Genomic DNA, 18,738 nt, shown 5'->3' with positions numbered 1-18,738 from the left:
ATAATAATAATAATAATAATAATAATAATAATAATAATTAAAAAAACACGCACAGACAAATATATTCAGTATATATGTATGTGTGTGTGTGTGTGTGTGTGTATGCGTGGGTATATATATACACACACACACACATATATATAAATATATATACACACACGTGTGTATATATATTTATATATATTTATGTAAGCTGTGTGTATATATATATATATACACAGCTTACAGGTATTTATTGTTTTGGACTGATTACATTATGCTGTTTCATTGCTTGGCAGTGGAATTTCCAGTCAAAATATGTTTCCAGAGAAAGGTACACATTTTAAGCTTAGTATTTAAATTGTATGCTTTTTAATGTGTTTGAACAGTTTTTGTCAATACATTACACGATTATTTCACAAAAAAAAAAGAAAACGCTAGTTTAATACACAATACTTAAATATATTTCTTTCATGAACAGTTATAAAACGTTAACTTTTCCCTTTACATTGAAAATAAGTCCATAACATATATATATATATATATATATATATATATATATATATATATACATATATAAGTTATATAAGTTTTAATGTTTATGCATATTTTCTTTTTAGGTTTTTATAGTTAGGCATTTTTAAATTCAAGCAAACGTCACACGTGCAGTCTTCTAGTGGGCTAATGTTTGAATAATGGTGATTTCAAAATATATTCAGTCCAAGCCATCTTCTCGAAAAAGTGGTTTCTAGGTGAGTCACTGTTTAATTTGTGACATTCTACAAAGAAATGCTAATGTATTTATTTCATGTTAGAGACAAAAAAAGCAGAAAAAATAAACAGAAAATAAAAAGAAATTAAATAAAGTTATTCAGCTCATTATGGACACAGGTGCAGTCAGCCTAAAAGTCACTCTTTGAGGTTTTTTTTTCAAGCTGTGTTCTTGAGACCGTAAACCAGCTAGAACCCACTTCAGTGTTGAAAGTTAGTGAAAAAGATTCCCTTTAGTGATCATTTATAGCCTTCACTGAAATCTTTAGACCTGCTTCATATATTAGTCAGATGCATGTTTTTCGCTTTCCAAAAGCAACGGAAATCAATGGAAAATGTTCATAAATTTCTTTGATTCCGCATTTGTTTTTTGAGAAAAAGGAATTCATTTGATTAAAAAAACTACTTTTTCCCCCCATGTAGTGTGTGGGTGGTGTGGTTTAAGCAGCCATGCCCCTGGGTCTAGGTAACAGGGCCCAGGATCAGGGTGGATGTACGCCTGTTGCTCGTTGGAGTAATCAACGAGCAACAGGTAAAACCCCCATCCCCCCACACACACACAGGAGAGGAGCCCTTGTCATGCCATGTTTTACATCTGCTTCGGGTTTGTTCCACCTTGCCCACTCTCTGCAATAAAACTGGTGTGTTTTCAGCCCCATCGACTGTGTCTCTGTGTCGGAAGGCCCTGAAAATGCCACTCGAATGGCACGTGGCAGGCAAAACAACTACACCCCACTTAAGACAGATTTTCAATGGGAGGTTAAAAAGACAACAGATAGGAATGCAACAAGGTTTCCAACGTTGCCTTCTGCTCACATCCAAAACCGATTGGGGCGTAGGGATGGTGTGGTTTGAGCAGCCACACCTGTCCTGGGTCAAGGTCACTGGGCCCAGGATCGTTGTGGCTGTATACCTGCTTCTCGTTGATTTCTCTACACACACAAAGAAAGGAGCGCTTGTCACGACATGCTGTCCATCTGCTCCTGGGCGTGTTCCACCTAGCCCACTCGCTACAATGAACTTGTGTGTGTCAACCCCATCGTCTGTGTCTCCGTGTTGGAGGGCCTTGAAAACGCCACTTGGGTGGTGTGTCGCAGGTGGAACAGCCACACAGATCTCTTCTTAGACCGGCGCTCGCACATAACCATAAAAATATTCCCACAATTCCCCAAATTGTTCTTAATGGAGTCATAGCTGGTTATTTGTTTTTCTCCTCCATTCCAGCTGGTTTTGTGCTTTGTAATCTTACTTTGGGAAATAATCAGCCTAACTCTTGTCAATTGCTTTTTTTCTCTCTCCATGATAATTATCATTGTCAGTGAAAGCAGTTTTTGTGGTATGAAATTGTGGTATGAAAATGGTATGAAAATCTCTTTCTTGGAGCGGTTCGGTTTCTGCTGCTGGTGAAAGCGATGCCGAGAGGTTTAGGAGACATCCAGAGGAGGGAAACGAACACCGGTGGCTTTAAGGTGCAGGGACTCCAGCTCATCAGTGAACCCTATCTGCAGAGAGAGAGAGAGAGAGAGAGAGAGATAAGATATTCAAATTTACACCACTCCTTGGGAAGGGCTAAACTGATTCACTACAGTATGTCAGTTTCAAACGTTTTTTTTTTTTCTTCCCCAATTAGAAAGTCAGTCATTTAAGCCGGTTTAACACCGGATTCGACAAACGACAACAACAAACCAGATTATTGATTCACCATGAATGAATCTCTTTTTATATTAATGAGTTGTGTGTGTTTTATTGTTTCCGCACTTTGAAAAGCTATATAGATGGAGTTTCAAACTCTCATTCATGGAAAATGGTAAATGTCCAGCTGAGCAAACTACTTGCTGGAGAAAACAAGCTCTCCCATTTTCTGTGACATATTTTGTGACGCGAAACCTGTGGGATGCGTTTTCGGATTTGGTGTAAAACATACATAATACAGATTCTTGACTGCAGTACAGAGTCAGAGTAAGAAAGTTGGAAAAGGAAAATGACCTTTTCACTACATGAAGTAGAAATTCAGAGTAGGTAACAAGGTAAGAAAATACACAATCATAAAAGTATGTAAATATTTGAAATATTCCCGACAGATATTTTTTTATGAAATCACTCTGACTGACTTAAGAAGGGCTTCTGATTTTGGATAAATGAGGTTCTACTGTAGATAAAACAGCTAAGCATGGATAGTTTGCTTAGCAGCAGAGAACTGAGAGCGGAGTATACTGTACCCATTGCACACATCTGAGTCAGGTGCCATTTCAGTCAGTGTATGATGCAGCTGGTTATACCTAACCTCCACCTCCTGAAAAAGATCATTATGACATTTAGACTGGTTCTCAGTTTAGGTGGAGGAATTGCATCGATAAAATCCTTAAAACACAAACTAACAAAAAATAATAAACAACAAACAACATGTAAACAGATTGACTCAACTGATATACATTTTTCCTCGTTTTGTTTGTGTGATGAGCAAATATTTGGATTTATGAATTCAATTTATGATAAACAAATGTTGTCATTAAGATACTAGTAAGGTATCTTTCCCAATAAACACATAACCATCAGTGTTGAGTTCTCTAAGTTTCCTTATTCTTCCTGTTTTGAGCATGTTCTATAAAATGTCTCCAAACAGGATTTTTGCCCATGCTTGATTTTGAATCTGCCACCTCAGACAAAGGTTCACATTGGGGATGAATTCTCTTGTCACTCATGAGTCTTTCAGTATCGGGCATTGTGAGAGAAGTCTGATAAATCCATAGAAAGCCAATACGCCATAATGGTGCAGTGTGACTGGTCTAAAGATAAACAACTATGAACACATTTGGCCAGGCTGTTGGTGGGCGTCACCGCAGCCTCACAAATTTGATCAAGCGGTGGGGGTGGTGAGGTCTAAGCAACAACACCTGTCTTGGGTCTAGGTAATTGGGCCCGAGACCAGGCTGGCTGTATGCCTGTTGCACGTTAGACCATTCAATGAGCAACAGGTAAAACCCCCATCCCCACACACACACACACACACACACAGGAGAGGAGCCCTTGTCATGACATATTTTCCATCTGCTTCGGGCTTGATCCATCTTGCCCACCAAGCAAAACTGCTACAGTCATACACATGTAATCAGCCTGTTACAGTCATACACATGCAGAATGAGGCCCAATAACCTTTGAGCGGTACCTTCAGATGTTGTAGGCTGGCCTGCAGGAGGCGCAAGTGGGTCATGAGCTGACGGCTGAGGTTGGGGCCACCTCCGTCGCCGCTGTTGCCCCCTGTCTGCGAGGAGGAGGACAGCAGCTTCGTCAGGTCGATCTCCGGGTCCATCTCCATGTCCTCCGCCGGGCCCCTTCCCCCTACACCTCCGCCTCCTCCGTCATCATCCGTGCTGCTCTCCGAGCCACCGACACAGGAATCCAGCACCACATACCTGCCTAAGCGAGGAGAGGCACACATGCGACAGAGGTATAAACTGAAGGTCAACGTCAAGGAATCTTGAACCACTCAGGTGAAAATGTAATGAAAATAAACAAAGAGACATCACCACCACCACCACCCACCGTTGCTTTTGGGTGTCTCAAACAGCTCCAGGGGTCCGGGGGGGTGCTCAAGGTCCCACCCTTTTTCACCGCTCCTCTCGGCTGCTCCGAGCTCAGCCGAACCAGCGCGGGGCTCCTCCCCCCTCGCCCGCCCCACTGTGTTCTCAGAGCTCCCGGTGGAGCTGGCTCTCGGCGCACGTTCGCGGGAGCAGAGAGGGCTCGGGGGCCCTTTCTTCTCCAACTCAGCCTCCTGTTCTCTGTTTGTCATGTGCTCGAGGAGGACCTGCTTCAATGTAGCCACTGGAGAAATGCCGCAAATGGGAAAGGATTAAAGGATTTTTTTCCCCCCCCCACACTAAGCCCTATTTTGCTCTGTTGAAATTCACAGAGCCCAAAATGAATCATTTTTTAAATTCAGTTTGTGATGTGTCAAGGAAATGATTCGATTTTCGGTTTTTAGGGAATTTTATCATCACAACTATTACCAAACCGGAAGTGAATTTGCATTGTTCAATTTCTTTCATTGGAATTTTTTGTCCAGTCAGAAAAGTCAGTGGTTGTGTATGCGGCTGTGTGACTGGACACACACACACACACACACACACACAACCATTCAGATAACTCAGGGATGGGGGGCGGGGGGTGTGTGCAACATGTAACCCACAGGTCTGCAGAGCCTCGTCAGCCCTGGAGGAAGGTAGGCTGAAAGCTGCGTGCTCTTGGCTGTTGATGGCGAAGCCCTGACGGGACCTTTCCCTCAGCAGGGGCAGCCTGTCTGCAAGCTCCCCGTCTAGGAAGGCCTCCAGCTCATCCTCATCTGCCTCTTCCTCCTCCTCCTCCTCCTCCACTCTGTCTGTCACTGCCAACCCCTCGCCCTCATCGTCTGATTCGAGGCCCTCAAAGGGGTTAGTGCTGGTAGTTGGCAGAGCTCCGAGACTTGGAGGAGACGGATTGTCTTTATCTGTGAACAAAGGGAGCCTGTGTAATGTAGCTGCTCCAACAGTCCTCTCTGATGTTTGATTACAACATGGACGATAATATTGTGGACATATGAGTGCTGGCTGAAAAGACACGGGATCTGTCGCTACAATTTTTGCAGAACAACGGGTCACTGCTGAAGATATGTATCATTGCAGTATCAAGTCATGGTTGCTGGCATAACTTTAGCTTAAAGGAAGCTATTAAAATGTCTTTTGTTCATATTTTCACTATTTCTTTATTCAATGCATTTGAATAAGTAAGATTGATTGTAAAAATTGAAATAAGGCAATTGTCACAATCGGGGAATCAGTCCATTGTTCAAAATTTGGTAAAGTTTGACGCGCAGATTTGTGGCGCTGAAGACGGGCAAAACTCTGAATCCAATTTTATACAATTCTTCTGCACTCGAGAGACCGGTGCCGGCAACTTCGCCAAGACACCAAAAGGAAACTGGCGCTGTGCATTTCTGGTGCGAGCAAAGGCCTTTAGTGGAACGTGGACACGAGTGGCAGGAGAATTCTACCTGGAGATCGAGTGATTCCTGTCGATGTGCAGTGAAGATCTCCGCTGGGATTGGACATTCCAGTGTTAATGATCTCAATAGTGTCCCGCTCAGTGCTGAAACACACACACACACACGCACACACACGCACACACACACACGCACACACACGCACACACACAGACACACGCACACACACGCACACACATTAGACTATTAGAGAGCTTAAAGGAACAACTATGGCAACCTATTGGACATCAGGGGACTCACTCTGTCTGGGCTAGAGGCCTAACACTGCGTAGTCTGACCTTCATGGCTTCAGCACACTGCGTGACCAGACGCTGCCACCTGAATGAACAGAGGTCATGAGAGAGCCGAAACAGAAGCAGAAGGTGGATCGTTACTGTAATAGGTGCCATACTCACGTCCTCTGCTCAGACACGGTCTGGGCCATCAGCTCGTAGATCTGGGCACCGTTGTCTGACATGGATATCACAAAAAATGACTTGTTGTCTGCGGAGACAGAAAGGCAGAAAGTGCATTATAACCCATAGAGACGAATATTAGGGAGACAGATGGGTGGATTAATGAATGACTTCCTTATTCTGGATGAGATGGAACAGAGCGCTGATGCGATGTATTTGACCTCACCGGTGGCCACAGAGCGCACCAAGACAGCGTTGAGTTTTATGATGGGGCTAAAGATGTGCTTGGTGTCAGCGGTGCCCGCCAAGTTCTTGCTGTGACATTTGAGGACCAGCCTTTCGTCCTGCTTCTGGAGTAAGACCAGGACGTCCTCCAGCAGGATGGTGTAGAGCTCTGGACAACCGAGAGACAGAAACTACAATAATTCAGTCGTACACTACAGGATTCATATGGACAACTAACAGGTTGGTGTGTTTAAAGCCAAACTGTGCCTAAAACTATGCACATTACACCAAGATGAACAAAGGGCCGGCGATCAATGGAGTGAAAGGTGTATTCGAAAATTGATTCTTTGGGGTTAAAACTGCACGATGGCTCAATGGGGCTCAAAAGTTCCATCTGTGTGCTGATGAACTAAAAATATCACAGAAGCACGTCATCACTGCAATCTACAATAAACAAATGTACAATGGATTCCTTGCGATCGTCAATACATTTTGCTTGGGTTCAGCACCGTGACTGTATTTTTAGATTAAATTTCAACAGGTGATCAAATCTGAAATCGATAATCCCAGAAAAGGCTGAAGTGTATACGCAAAGCACCTGTGTATTTGTGTTTGCAAGTTTGAAAATGTACCAATTGTCTTGTCCTTATTGACCTTCCAGGAGAGCGGCCCCTCGTGCACCATCTTTCCTTTTGTCAAATCCAGATTCTGTTGTAAGCAAGTATTACCAACAAAAACATGTCAGTCACATTCATAAATAGAAATTGACCCATACTGCCATATGAATACTGTAAATTAAATCTAAAAAATACATTTGTTTTAAAAAATCTGTTCTGATTATAATAATAATAATAATAATAATAATTATTATTATTATTATTATTATTATTATTATTATTGTATTATCAACAATTGAAGGTACAAATAAAAAAAAAGGTTTATAACACAGGGCTACAGTTGTTTACCTTGAACTCAAGGATCATGGGGTTCTCACTCTGCTTTAGCGAGGACAGATCCAACCTTCTCTGGTAATCCTCCAACCTCTGACGTAACAGTTAGGGACAGAGGTCAAAATAAAAAATGGGAGATTCATGGTTTTCTCTTGATTCATAACTTCATCGCCTCCTTAATGACGCTCAAATGGACGTATATGTATGTATATATACACAGTATATTTGTATGTATGTATATATATGTTCATCTTCTGATTTTTGACCGAGAAATGGCTCAGAGAACACCGTATGATGATACTGTACACACAGTGGCGTGGTGTTGTGGTGTGTGTGCCGTGTGATGAAAGAGGATATTCTTCTGAGATTCTCTCTGAATCTGGACACATTCAAGTGCAGCTGCGCTTTGCACTGATCCGAACTCTTCACAAATTGGACTATATTTGAAGAAATAGCAATTGTAATATATTATACATATATCTATTCGTAATTGATGTGTTGCAGTTTACCTGTTTGTTCTCGGCCTCCTTGACGGCCTGGTTGACGTAGTTGAGGATCTGCCTGCAGCATTCCGCCGCCTGTTTCACCTTATCCCTCTCCTCAGCGTCCTCTGACAGAGAGAGTGTGTGTGTGCTTAATACATCAATTGTTATTATGGTTTATAGGTATATATATGGTCTTTCTCTGATACAGTATGAAATGTAGATGTCTAAATTCATGATGATGATGATGATGGTCTCATGGTATGAGCTTTGAAATGGTAGAAACGGTTCTATTTAGAGATTCTGGTCTGAAATAATACTTTTGGATGGGATTTCATAATAATAATAATAACATTAATAAAAAAATAAATAAAATAATTTAAAAATAAATAATAATAATAATAATAATAATAATAATTAGAGCTGCAAGCAGCATTACACAGGATCCTATTTAGTCATGTATGTATTACAGGTTCCCGAATCGCGCTCTATGATTATATTCGGGGACATTTGGAGCAGACCGAGGGACAGAGGGACTCTTTCAGACCAGACGTCACTGAAAATCACGATCCTTTGTTTGACTCGACTTTTGCGGGGATGGGGGCCAGGCCGGGCTCGCGCAGGGACAAGACCGAGTTTGAGTTCAAATTGCCATTTGAGGAAGACCAACCGTATCAGCTCCGGGAGGCCTCGTCCCCGCTGCGCGCTGCCCGACCGGGGAGCGCCGCGGCCGGGGTGAGAGCGGAGGACGCACATGCGCTCCTGCTATATGATTGGCTGTTTGTGTCACATGGTTGTTTCTCTGCCCTGTCTGATTGGCTGTTTGTGTCACATGGTTGTTTCTCTGCCCTGTCTGATTGGCTGTTTGTGTCACATGGTTGTTTCTCTGCCCTGTCTGATTGGCTGTTTGTGTCACATGTTTTGAAAACGCAGCACGGGTTACATTTTTCTGAGTTTCATTTAAAGGCAACACCGGCTTAAGTTGTCTAGGTGTGGCACTCGCAAGTGACTGGAGGGGAATGACTCCCAAGAGACTAGAATTATTAACATTAATTTTCCCTTATTGGTTCGTCTCTCACAGATGTAGTGCTGTCTGTAAACCACCCTACCTGTGTACTTGGCTATATTCTCCAGCAGCAGTGGATATTTGGTCAGCCTCTGCATCTCCACAGGGATAATGTCCTTCAGCTGCAACCTGCGACACAAGCGGTTACTCTCAGCTTCCTGGAGGAGGAAATAACAACAACAAAAAGAAGCATTGTTTTTACCTCTCATAGCCAGCCAGTTGTCTAATATGTAACTCTGGGGTAAGAGGCACCCACATCAGAATCAGAATTAGAATCAGAATCAGAATGAGCTGATTCCACCAAGCAGATATGAAGACTGGGCCTAAAGCCCCGAAAAGCCCCCTGTGGGTTATGTGAACCGTTTGAGCTCACATATTCTACATACTGTTCCATTTGGGAGAGCGGTTTGACGAAAATATTGCTCTCTCTCGCGGTAGAAAGGAAAAGCACGCGTTTAAACTTGAAAGGATGGAACTTCCCCCAGACTGACCTGCATGAAGCTGGTGAACCGCTGCTCTTTCTTCTGTCTCGTCTTGATAAGCTCCAAGGCTGAAGGCTGGTTACTGCAGAATGTCCCCACTGCACGCTTGAACTTCTCCTCCTCCTCCCCTCCAAACTGGAGATCACACACACACACACACACACACACACACACACACACACACACACACACACACACACGTAAAATTTCTTCATGGGAACCAGTGTTCATGGAATCTTTTGTTCTGGTTCCTCAGTCAGTTAGTGATGCAACACTCGCGAACGATTCGTTCATCACGAAGGAATCTTTGAAATGACTCAGGAGTTGGGAGTGAGTCCACCAAAAGAGTCGTTAGTTGGCGACTTGGTAACAGCAGCCAGACACACTGGCTGAACTGAAACTCGACACGAAAGGAGCCCAGAGCCCTGAGTGATAAGTCACGCATGTGCATCAAGCAGAGGCAATGACTCCTGAACCGTTTCGCGAACGAGATCCATGAGTTGCGAATTTGTGAAGCTTAATATGAAAAAACGGCATTTTCCAAAATTCATATTGAATGGGACTGATTTACACTTTGCTTTCCACCTGTGTAAATAGTTTTGAGAGAATTAAATAATTCTTATGAGAATTCCGCTCACAACTCTGAACAAACAGACCCTTTTCCGACTCTTCTGAAACCAACTGACTCAAATGAAAGAAAAATTGAACAAATCTTTTTACTGTCATTCGTAGTGGACCACCCCAGATTTTACTTATATAAAATATAAAATATAAACCTCTTCTTTCAAAGTGGGCTGTTTAAGTGGGAGGAGCCACCCTCCTGAGGCCCCGAGGTCGGTGAGCAAAAGGTGTTTGAGCATGACTTCCGACTTCCGTTGTATTTACTCTTTAAACTTTCACTGCTTTCACCTTACCAGTCCACCAAAATCTGTTTCTGAACAAATTTGAGGCGAGAAATAAGCAATCCAGTTGCTGAATCTTCACTCATATTAGATCTACAAGGTGTCATTTAAAAGTTAGTTCCGACTTTCATTGACGTGCCCCAGGCTTGTGGACACCGCACCACGACGCACCGGGACTCTTGCACGCGTTTTTTTTATTAAAATAAATAAATACATCCTCAATAAAAACACTGTTTTTATTGGTTTTGTTTGGAGAAACGCACAGCGGATCGGATGGAGCAGATGACCATATAAAGAAATCTGTGACGAGTTGACGTCAGCTTGTGCAGAGAGTTGAAAAAACCTTTGTAAACCATGCGGTCGAAAGCCTGAGCGTTTTGCGCACAGCGATTACTTTGTCATTAGTTTACCTCATTATTTGACACTTTTGGCCATGTCTAATATGAACATCCCACATTATAACAATATATATATGACAGAAAATAAGGAAAAGTAGAATAGGCCCCCTTTAATGTGTCTCACCCACGCTAGGAGATCGTCTCCTATATTGCCGATCACAGACGTCTCACTATTGTTCCTTATCGTTGCCATCTGCTCAGTAATAGATCCTGTAAGGAGAAAAAATGAGAAACATGCTCACATCAATCTTTGTTTCTTTCCACATGCCTGTTTATCTGGCCTGTTTATATCCCAAGTGTGTGGTAGTTTAGTTCTGTGCTTCATCCACCCATTCCTCTAGCTACATTCTTCCCTTCATGAAGAACATGACAAAGAGTATTTTTCCTTTGCCAAAAAAGGGAGCGGTACTTTTTCACCCCAGAATTTCAAAGCTCAGCAAATCAGTCTTGTGAAAAGGTCACAGGTTCAATAATCAAAATGTGATATTTTGATCCCTTGTGAAACTTTTTAATCCATTCACTTGAAAATTCTTTGGATTGCCTCTGTGCTTCATGGCAACAGTTCTCAATTTATTTTTCACCGTTCCGGGCCACTTTTGAGGCTTTATATAATTTTCCCACGGGCCCCTAACACATAAAATGCACCATATGTACAAGCACTAACAACAAATAAGGGACCAGAAATAAAAATGAATTACAGGTTAATGTGACTTGACAATACTTTCATGGAAATCAAGTGCACCGCTTTAATACTATTGTGTATTGAAACATTCTGTGGTTTGAGTTTAGCTAGTGAGCCAAACATAAAAACAAATGTGTGTACAGTAAGAGTAAATGGCTCCAATGTGTGTTTCTGTTAAAAGAAAAAGCACTTTTGCACACACCCAGAATCTGTCTGGTGCCCAGGGACCAACTCTAGAGCCAGTGCCTTGCTAGAGGGCAAGGCAGACATGTTTTTATTGTAAAGTATATGTATATCTAGTATGTGTAGATAATACCTCGCCCTGGTAGAATGTACCCCCAAAAGTCATAAAATGCTGTGTGTATGTGTGTGCGTGTGTGTTACAAGGCTACCGTGCAGCTGCAGGATCTCCTCCAGGTTGGCGAAGATGTGGCGGATGTCCTCCAGAGGGAGGATGCCGTCTTTGCTGAGCCTCTGGTAGAACACGCAGTCCAGCACCTTCAGCATCCGCAGGTGGGCTCTCTCTGTGTACAGCAGCTCTGAGGCATTACACACACACACACACACACACACACACACACACACACACACACACACACACACACACACACACACACACACACACACACACACACACACACACACACACACACACACACACACACACACACACATACATTCATACGATTGTAACTATCAAAATTTCTCAGGAGTGACGAGTTTTCCAATCATTTACTTTTTCAGCGATCTGGACGACCCAATAAAGAAACCAAACCTTCAGGGCTGTCACCATGTATTTATTGATTGATTGATTGATTCACCAATTATTACTCATTTTTGAGTTGGACAAATAGAGGTAAAATTTACTCAATGCTCATTTTGAGAGACCAGCCCAGCGCCCAGCCCAGCGCCCAGCGCGAGACAACAACGAATAATTTCAAGGGAATCAAATCGCCCTGAACAATGTAGCTTTGTTGTTGAGTAAAATACTCCAGCAACATGACGACGAAATCTATGGGAAAATGGAAAAATGTGAAATTTTTGAGGTCATACCAATGCTAAAGTTTGTGATTGGCAGACACTCATCTCAGCTTATCTCCACTTTTTTTTAATCAACCTCAGTGTGGCCTAACTGTATGAAGATCATGGTATCCCTCGATCTGAGGACTCAGGGTGGGGTAGGAACCCCCTCCCTGAGATCACAGGATCCGGAACACTTTTGTGCATTGTGCACAATGTAAATTGGCAAAGTTACATGACCTCATTTAAAATGTATTAACGCTCACGTCGCCAGGTTGCCAGGTCTAGTGGCCAACGAGGGAAACAGCGACAAAAGTCATATTACAACGGCCATTTTGTGTGATATAATCAAATTAAAGGTGATAATTTTATGCCTTTTATTAAAATTATGTTTTTTACAGTTAGTAATTAGAAACTGTCTTAATTGTCAACTAGCCACGAATGTTATGTTACTGAGAGAATGGTTTTGAAAGAGTTTGTTTTGAGATCATTAACTGGTTTGAACATGGTGTTGGGTGAAGATCCGTGACTTTTGCATGTGAGGAGTTACACTCTCTAGTTAGGAAGAATTAACAGCCAGTTAAAAGAACTGAAAGAAACATAACATGACGGCCTCCGCCGCCGCTTTGAGGAAGGAGATCCGCAAATTCCTCCTCAGTCACAAGTGTTAAAAAGAAGCATTCAACCACTGAGCCTTGAGGCGGGTCCTCACTCAAAGACCCAACGACTCCACTCGGTCTACCAGTGCTGCAGAGTGCTGCGTCTTCCCACTGCGACTCGACGATCCGAAGGCGAAAGGCTGCCAAATCGACTTTATGATACGGTTGATGTGTGGAATTTTATTAGTTTCCCCTTAGTTTCTCCTCACATAACTTCCTTACCTATTATAATGCACTATTGTCTATGAGTTCAAGTTTGTCACCATTTTAAAATCCTGCTTTCATTGTTTATTTACTTTATCATTTATTTAATTTACCTTTTATCGTCTTTGTCATTTATTTTTCTATTATATTAATTGTTCATATGTTTACGATTATTTAATTTATTTAAGTATATTTGCATGATGAAATAAATCCATTTATTGGAAAGAGGTTGTTGGTCGTGTTCCTGAAGAGATGAATGCAATTGTCCCGTAGCGGTGCCCCGTAAACATATATCATTTAATATGATAATTTAATAATTAATGATCCTATAACGCTACGTAAATTGATCCCCTTTTTAACGAGTGCAATTTTAATTCTTAACGTGGTGATAAAACTACACCACTCTTCTTTCTGCTTTTGCCATGCATTTTATCTCTGGCCCGCATTTAATCACTTATCTGTTTATTTCCCATTAAACATGTTGCTTTTGTGATAACACATATGTTGGTGTATATAATAACTGGGTGTTTTTCGGCATTTTATTAAAATGATTCAAATAATAATAATAATAATAAATTATTATTACTATTATTATTGTAATTAGAATTATTATCACCATTATTTTTTTTTCACTTATACTTTGGATTCATCGAATAGTTTACCGACTGCTCTAAATAAATCCAGTAAAACTGACCTCATCAACATGTCCTAGAACCAAGACATTTCAAGACAGAACCAGACTTTCTCGAGCTCACCATTGAGGACCTCCTGCCTCTTGATCTCTTGTGGCGCCAGGCCTGCCAGCACCTCGCGGCTCACCAGTCGCTGCCAGTTCAGGGGGTCCTCATGGCATCGGGCCGGACCCTCCGCTCCCCGCTCCTCTTCGCCCAGGACCTCGGACGGACTGCCCAGACCCTCTACCCTACAGCCAGTGGTTGTGTGTGTGTATGTGTGTGTGTATGTATGTGTGTGTGTGTGTGTGTGTGTGTGTGTGTGTGTGTGTGTGTGTGTGTGTGTGTGTGTGTGTGTGTGAGAGTGTGTGTGTGAGCAGGGATTTTTAACAGGAGGATAAAAAAGAGGGTGGGGATGACATGACACATCCAGACAAAAGAAGAGAGAACAGATGAATGAAGGGGTGGAGGTTTTTCTTTTTGAAAGCAGTGATGACTTTTCTCTCCAGTTTTTGCAGTAGACAAAATAAATTACGTTGGTAAATTTAAAATATGAAAAATATTACTTTTATTGTGAACCATAAAAAAGTCAAGTCAAGGTATGGTCATTGGGGCTGATTTTCAAAACTATTAATTCATTTTATAGAATGTTGAGTCACAATGTTGACTTCACAATTGATCTTTCAGATAACATTAAACTTTACGCACAGTGAACTCCATACCAAACTCCCCACACACTCACAACACACACAAAAAAAACCCCACACACACACACACCCATGACAATCCCTCGTGAATTCTACTAGTATTTTGTTACCTGCAAACATTAGCACGAGCTAATATGTCAAGCGAAATTAATCTAGAAATTATATTCATCTAGAAATTAATCAAATTCTAGAAATACCTGTTCATTTCCTGCTCCTCCTCTGGTAGCTGGTCCAAGGTGCTCGGGCTGAAGTCGAAGTGGGTTGACGCGGTACCTGGGGTGGGGAGGCCGTCCTGGTTTTCCCCAGAGTGAATTATCTCGTTTTGCCGGGAGGAGGTGGAAGAAGGAGTGAGTCCTGGAGCAAAAAAGGAGAGCATAGATGGACACAAGTTCATAAAGTAAATAAGACAAAAAACATGTCAAGACCTACTGTACGGACCAGGGGGTTCTCAAACTGCGGGTCCCCCTGCGGTGAAGTCACGTGACCGTGGTATTGCAGTAATCGCCACAGCCCTAGTTGCATGTGTCATGAGTTGTATTTAGGAAACAAACTTTTTTTTTAAATACTTAAAAAAATATATATATATATACATATATTTATATATATATATATATATATATATATATATATATATATATATATATATATATATATATATATTTTTTTTTTTTTTTTTTTACTGTTTAACTGATAGTATTAATCGTTCAAAATTCTTGTGTGTCGGATTACTGTTAAACGGTTAGTTATTAACATCACATAATTATAAACTATGCTGTTGTAAAATTGAACATCGGCAAGTCTGAATGACGGGGTCGTGAGAGTTCTTTTTTTGTTTTTAGGGGTCCCTAGCCAAAAAATTTGAGCACCCCTGATATAAACCAGCTGAAAATGTATGGCTTAAGCCCTTTCTCCAGGAAGGCCTTGTCACAAAGTAATCTGTCTTTCATCTCATCAACTTTCTCTCAGTCTGTCATTTCTGACCATAGATGAGATTTGGTTTATTTGTTATTTTCTTGAGTCTGGTTGAGTTGATGTGTTTACCAACATTTTGGCACCACTTGTTACAAAATGCTTCACTTTCGTCCCAGGTTGGTGTCGCTTCTGGATTCTCAAACCTGCGTGGAATTTTCATCTTGTTTCGTGTAAACAATGACTTCCAATGGCCTATAAGCATTTTTTTTGTTTGTTTTTTTCCATGATAACAAAAAAAAAAGCTTAAAATGAATTAAAGATGTCTGGAGGTCATCAGGCAAAGTGTAGCTGGAGAAGGCCTGATTTGGAGTGAAAACAGTGCTCAGTTGGGAAGGAAACGTTAATGCTCATATGTAAATTAAATAGTAGCGGACCCGGTATGGATCTTTGTGGGGACCCAGTCTATTCAAAGCTTGAATTATTACCATCAGCAACAATAGACTGGTTATTACTAAATATAGGGAGTCTTTGACCACGATTTTGTCATAATCCTCGGCTAAAAATTGAACTTGACAGAGATCCCGGCGCAGATACAAAAGCTGTGTCGTGTAGAGGATTTCAGTACTCGTCGTATTTCAGTACAAATTTAAAGCAGCACATTACCAGAGTCTGAGTCTTGACCGCTGTTATTCGACACATGACTGGCCGCGGCGCTGTGTGGAGGGGAAGTCGCCAGCGGTGAGACGTGGATGCCCATGTCCGAGCTGTCGCTGGACTGGCTTCCGCCGGTTCGGGCGCAGGAGGAGGAGGAGGAGGAGGAGGAGGTGGTGGCGGTGGCAGTGAGGTCGACCGGGTCCGGGACTGCTGCGTCCTGGTGGGGGTGCTGCTTGGGCGACCGCTGCTTGTTCAGCTCCAACGCCTTGGTGACTGGATGTTGCATTAATATCAATGTTAATTATTAGATAGTAAGATGTTGTCTTTCAGGAGTGTGAGAGGGTAAGTGTGGAGGATGTTCGTGCTGTTCAAAATGACACTCATCGAGGTCTTCTCACTGGGAGAACAGATATCAAGAACATCGATTTCAATTTGAGATAATCATCACATCCTGATTACTAAATAAATCCAACAAGAGTGCTTCAGGTATGATAGTAACCTAATAATCATGAACCTGAAACTACCATTGGTGGATTTTCTTGTGAACACAGAGATTGTGCAGACAGCAGGTTTTATGCTGCTGCATCTATTCCATTCAGTGCTCTGTCTCCTCTATAATACTCTCCTTTATAATAGTCTCTTACAATGATACACTCTTATACTGTAATACTCTCCTTTATAATGCTCTTATAATACTCTCCTTTATAGTACTCTATTATAAGACTCTCCTTTATAAAACTCTCTTTTAATACTCTCCTTTATAATACTCTCCTTTATAATACTCTCTTTTATAATACTCCTTTATAATACTCTCTTTTATAATACTCCTTTATAATACTCTATAATAAGACTGTCCTTTATAATACTGTCTCATAATACTCTCCTTTATAAAGTTCTCCTTTATAATACTTGCAATACTCTGTTTTATAATACTTCCTTTATAATACTCTCTTATAATACTCTCCTTTATAATACTGTCTTATAATACTCTCATTATAATGTTCTCCTTTATAATCTTATCCTTTATATGGTCTCTTGCAATACTCTCTTTTATAATACTTTCCTTTATAATACTCTCTTATAATACTTTCCTTGATAATAATCTCCTTTATAATGCTCTCTTATAATCCATTCCTTTTGAATACTCTCTGATATTACTTTCCTTTATAATAGTTTCCCTTATAATATTCTTTTATAATACTTTCCTTTATAATACTACCTTAGATTACTTTCCTTTATCATACTCTTCATTATAATACTCTATTTTATAATACTTTCCTGGTTGGTTATAATACCCTCTAAGAATGGAGCTTGTTCTACTCACTGGAGGTGGAGTCCACTCGGCTTGGCCACCGTGGCTGCCCGAGGATGTTGGGAAAGCGAGGCTTTTTCACCTTCTCTTCCCCTTCTTTCTCAGGCTTGATGCTCTTCTGCATGTTGAATTCACACAATTGGAGTACTTCATTTCACGCAATATTAATTATAACAATAATTTCTTTGCCTTTGAGTTCTTGAATCAGACATTTTTTATGGCTGTGGTTATTATCGCAAGATACAACAAATTGATTTCCACTAGGATGAGCGTGGATAGGTGTTTTACAGTGTGCCTGCATGCGTGAGAGATTGAGACAGCAGGTTTTGCATTTCTAGCTGGAGACACCTTGATCTTGGGCAGGAAGTTGATACGAGCCCGCTTGGGTTCCAGGCTGCGAGGTTCCTTGACTTTCACCCCGAGGTGCTTCATATAGGTAACGATCACATACTGCATTGTTGAGCTGTGATATACAAAGAAACAGAACAAAGAAAAAGATTGTGTGTGGATATTGTCTATAGTTTCACCACTTTCACCAAAATACCTGTATTCATTTGTTCATTCACTGACTTATTTAATTTTGTTTTTCTTTTTTTTGTGTGAGGATGAATTTACCCAAACTGCACTGATAATGAGATTAAATTAAAATAAAACAGAAAAGAAAAAACATTTTCCTCTCACCACTTCTCCTCTTCTGTGGGCTGCGATGTCAACCTGCAAGAGACACAAAGACAAAAGGAAAACCCAATTAAACAAAAAACAAAAACAAACAAAAGTCACTAAGACGGCAGGAAAGAATAACTGTGTATGAAAGTGTGAGAACATCTTAAATCATATATCCACGTGTCATCTTTTTAAATGCCTTTCATTTTGACTTAGACTTGTTTATCCTAGTTTATTTCTTATCTCTTTATAACAGCTTATTGAATAGTATAATCGCCGTTTATTGAAAGTCCTCTTTTTATAGACTGAGGCCTAAACAGCCAAAAGTCTTGGCGTCAACAAGACAAACGCGTCACGCAGTCCTGGTCCTGGCACTCACAAGATGTCTTCTATCTTGGAGACGATGTGCTCAGCACACAGGCACTCCTTGTCGGGGCCCAGGTGTCCCCGGTCCCTCGCCACGTCCAGCCTGCACAGCTCCTCCTCCGCCAGGGTCAGACCCATGCTGCGCTTCTGTCTGTGCACCGGGGGGGAAAGAGAAGCATTTTGTCCCCGTTTCGCCCACCAAC

General features: G+C 41.4%; 1 protein-coding gene across 2 annotated transcripts in view; it reads right to left on the bottom strand.

Moving 5' to 3' along the window:
* Positions 1-401: 401 nt before the first annotated feature.
* The window catches only part of arhgef12b (Rho guanine nucleotide exchange factor (GEF) 12b), a 37,437-nt gene continuing 19,100 nt past the window's right edge, over positions 402-18,738 (bottom strand). Inside the window, exons 14-36 of one of the 2 annotated variants that reach the window (XM_080013785.1) lie at positions 18,549-18,686; positions 18,188-18,220; positions 17,855-17,969; positions 17,519-17,624; positions 16,204-16,467; positions 14,826-14,982; positions 14,006-14,172; positions 11,760-11,906; positions 10,810-10,895; positions 9,395-9,520; positions 8,947-9,061; positions 7,865-7,965; positions 7,371-7,448; positions 7,038-7,113; positions 6,407-6,574; positions 6,181-6,268; positions 6,026-6,103; positions 5,777-5,871; positions 4,937-5,233; positions 4,294-4,572; positions 3,917-4,167; positions 2,970-3,043; positions 402-2,252 (exon numbers count right to left, since the gene is read on the bottom strand). In XM_080013785.1, the coding sequence (XP_079869911.1) occupies positions 2,249-2,252; positions 2,970-3,043; positions 3,917-4,167; positions 4,294-4,572; positions 4,937-5,233; positions 5,777-5,871; positions 6,026-6,103; positions 6,181-6,268; positions 6,407-6,574; positions 7,038-7,113; positions 7,371-7,448; positions 7,865-7,965; positions 8,947-9,061; positions 9,395-9,520; positions 10,810-10,895; positions 11,760-11,906; positions 14,006-14,172; positions 14,826-14,982; positions 16,204-16,467; positions 17,519-17,624; positions 17,855-17,969; positions 18,188-18,220; positions 18,549-18,686 (3,043 nt within the window). In that variant the 3' untranslated portion in view covers positions 402-2,248. Of the gene's footprint in view, positions 2,253-2,969; positions 3,044-3,916; positions 4,168-4,293; positions 4,573-4,936; positions 5,234-5,776; positions 5,872-6,025; positions 6,104-6,180; positions 6,269-6,406; positions 6,575-7,037; positions 7,114-7,370; positions 7,449-7,864; positions 7,966-8,946; positions 9,062-9,394; positions 9,521-10,809; positions 10,896-11,759; positions 11,907-14,005; positions 14,173-14,825; positions 14,983-16,203; positions 16,468-17,518; positions 17,625-17,854; positions 17,970-18,187; positions 18,221-18,548; positions 18,687-18,738 lie in introns of those variants that run through there. The other variant, XM_080013786.1, reaches the window with a different exon arrangement.

Source organism: Zeus faber, assembly GCF_960531495.2.
Source record: "Zeus faber genome assembly, chromosome: 14".
NCBI lineage: Eukaryota > Metazoa > Chordata > Actinopteri > Zeiformes > Zeidae > Zeus > Zeus faber.
Note: the sequence above shows the minus strand (reverse complement) of the source record. Positions and strands in the feature narration are given on the sequence as shown.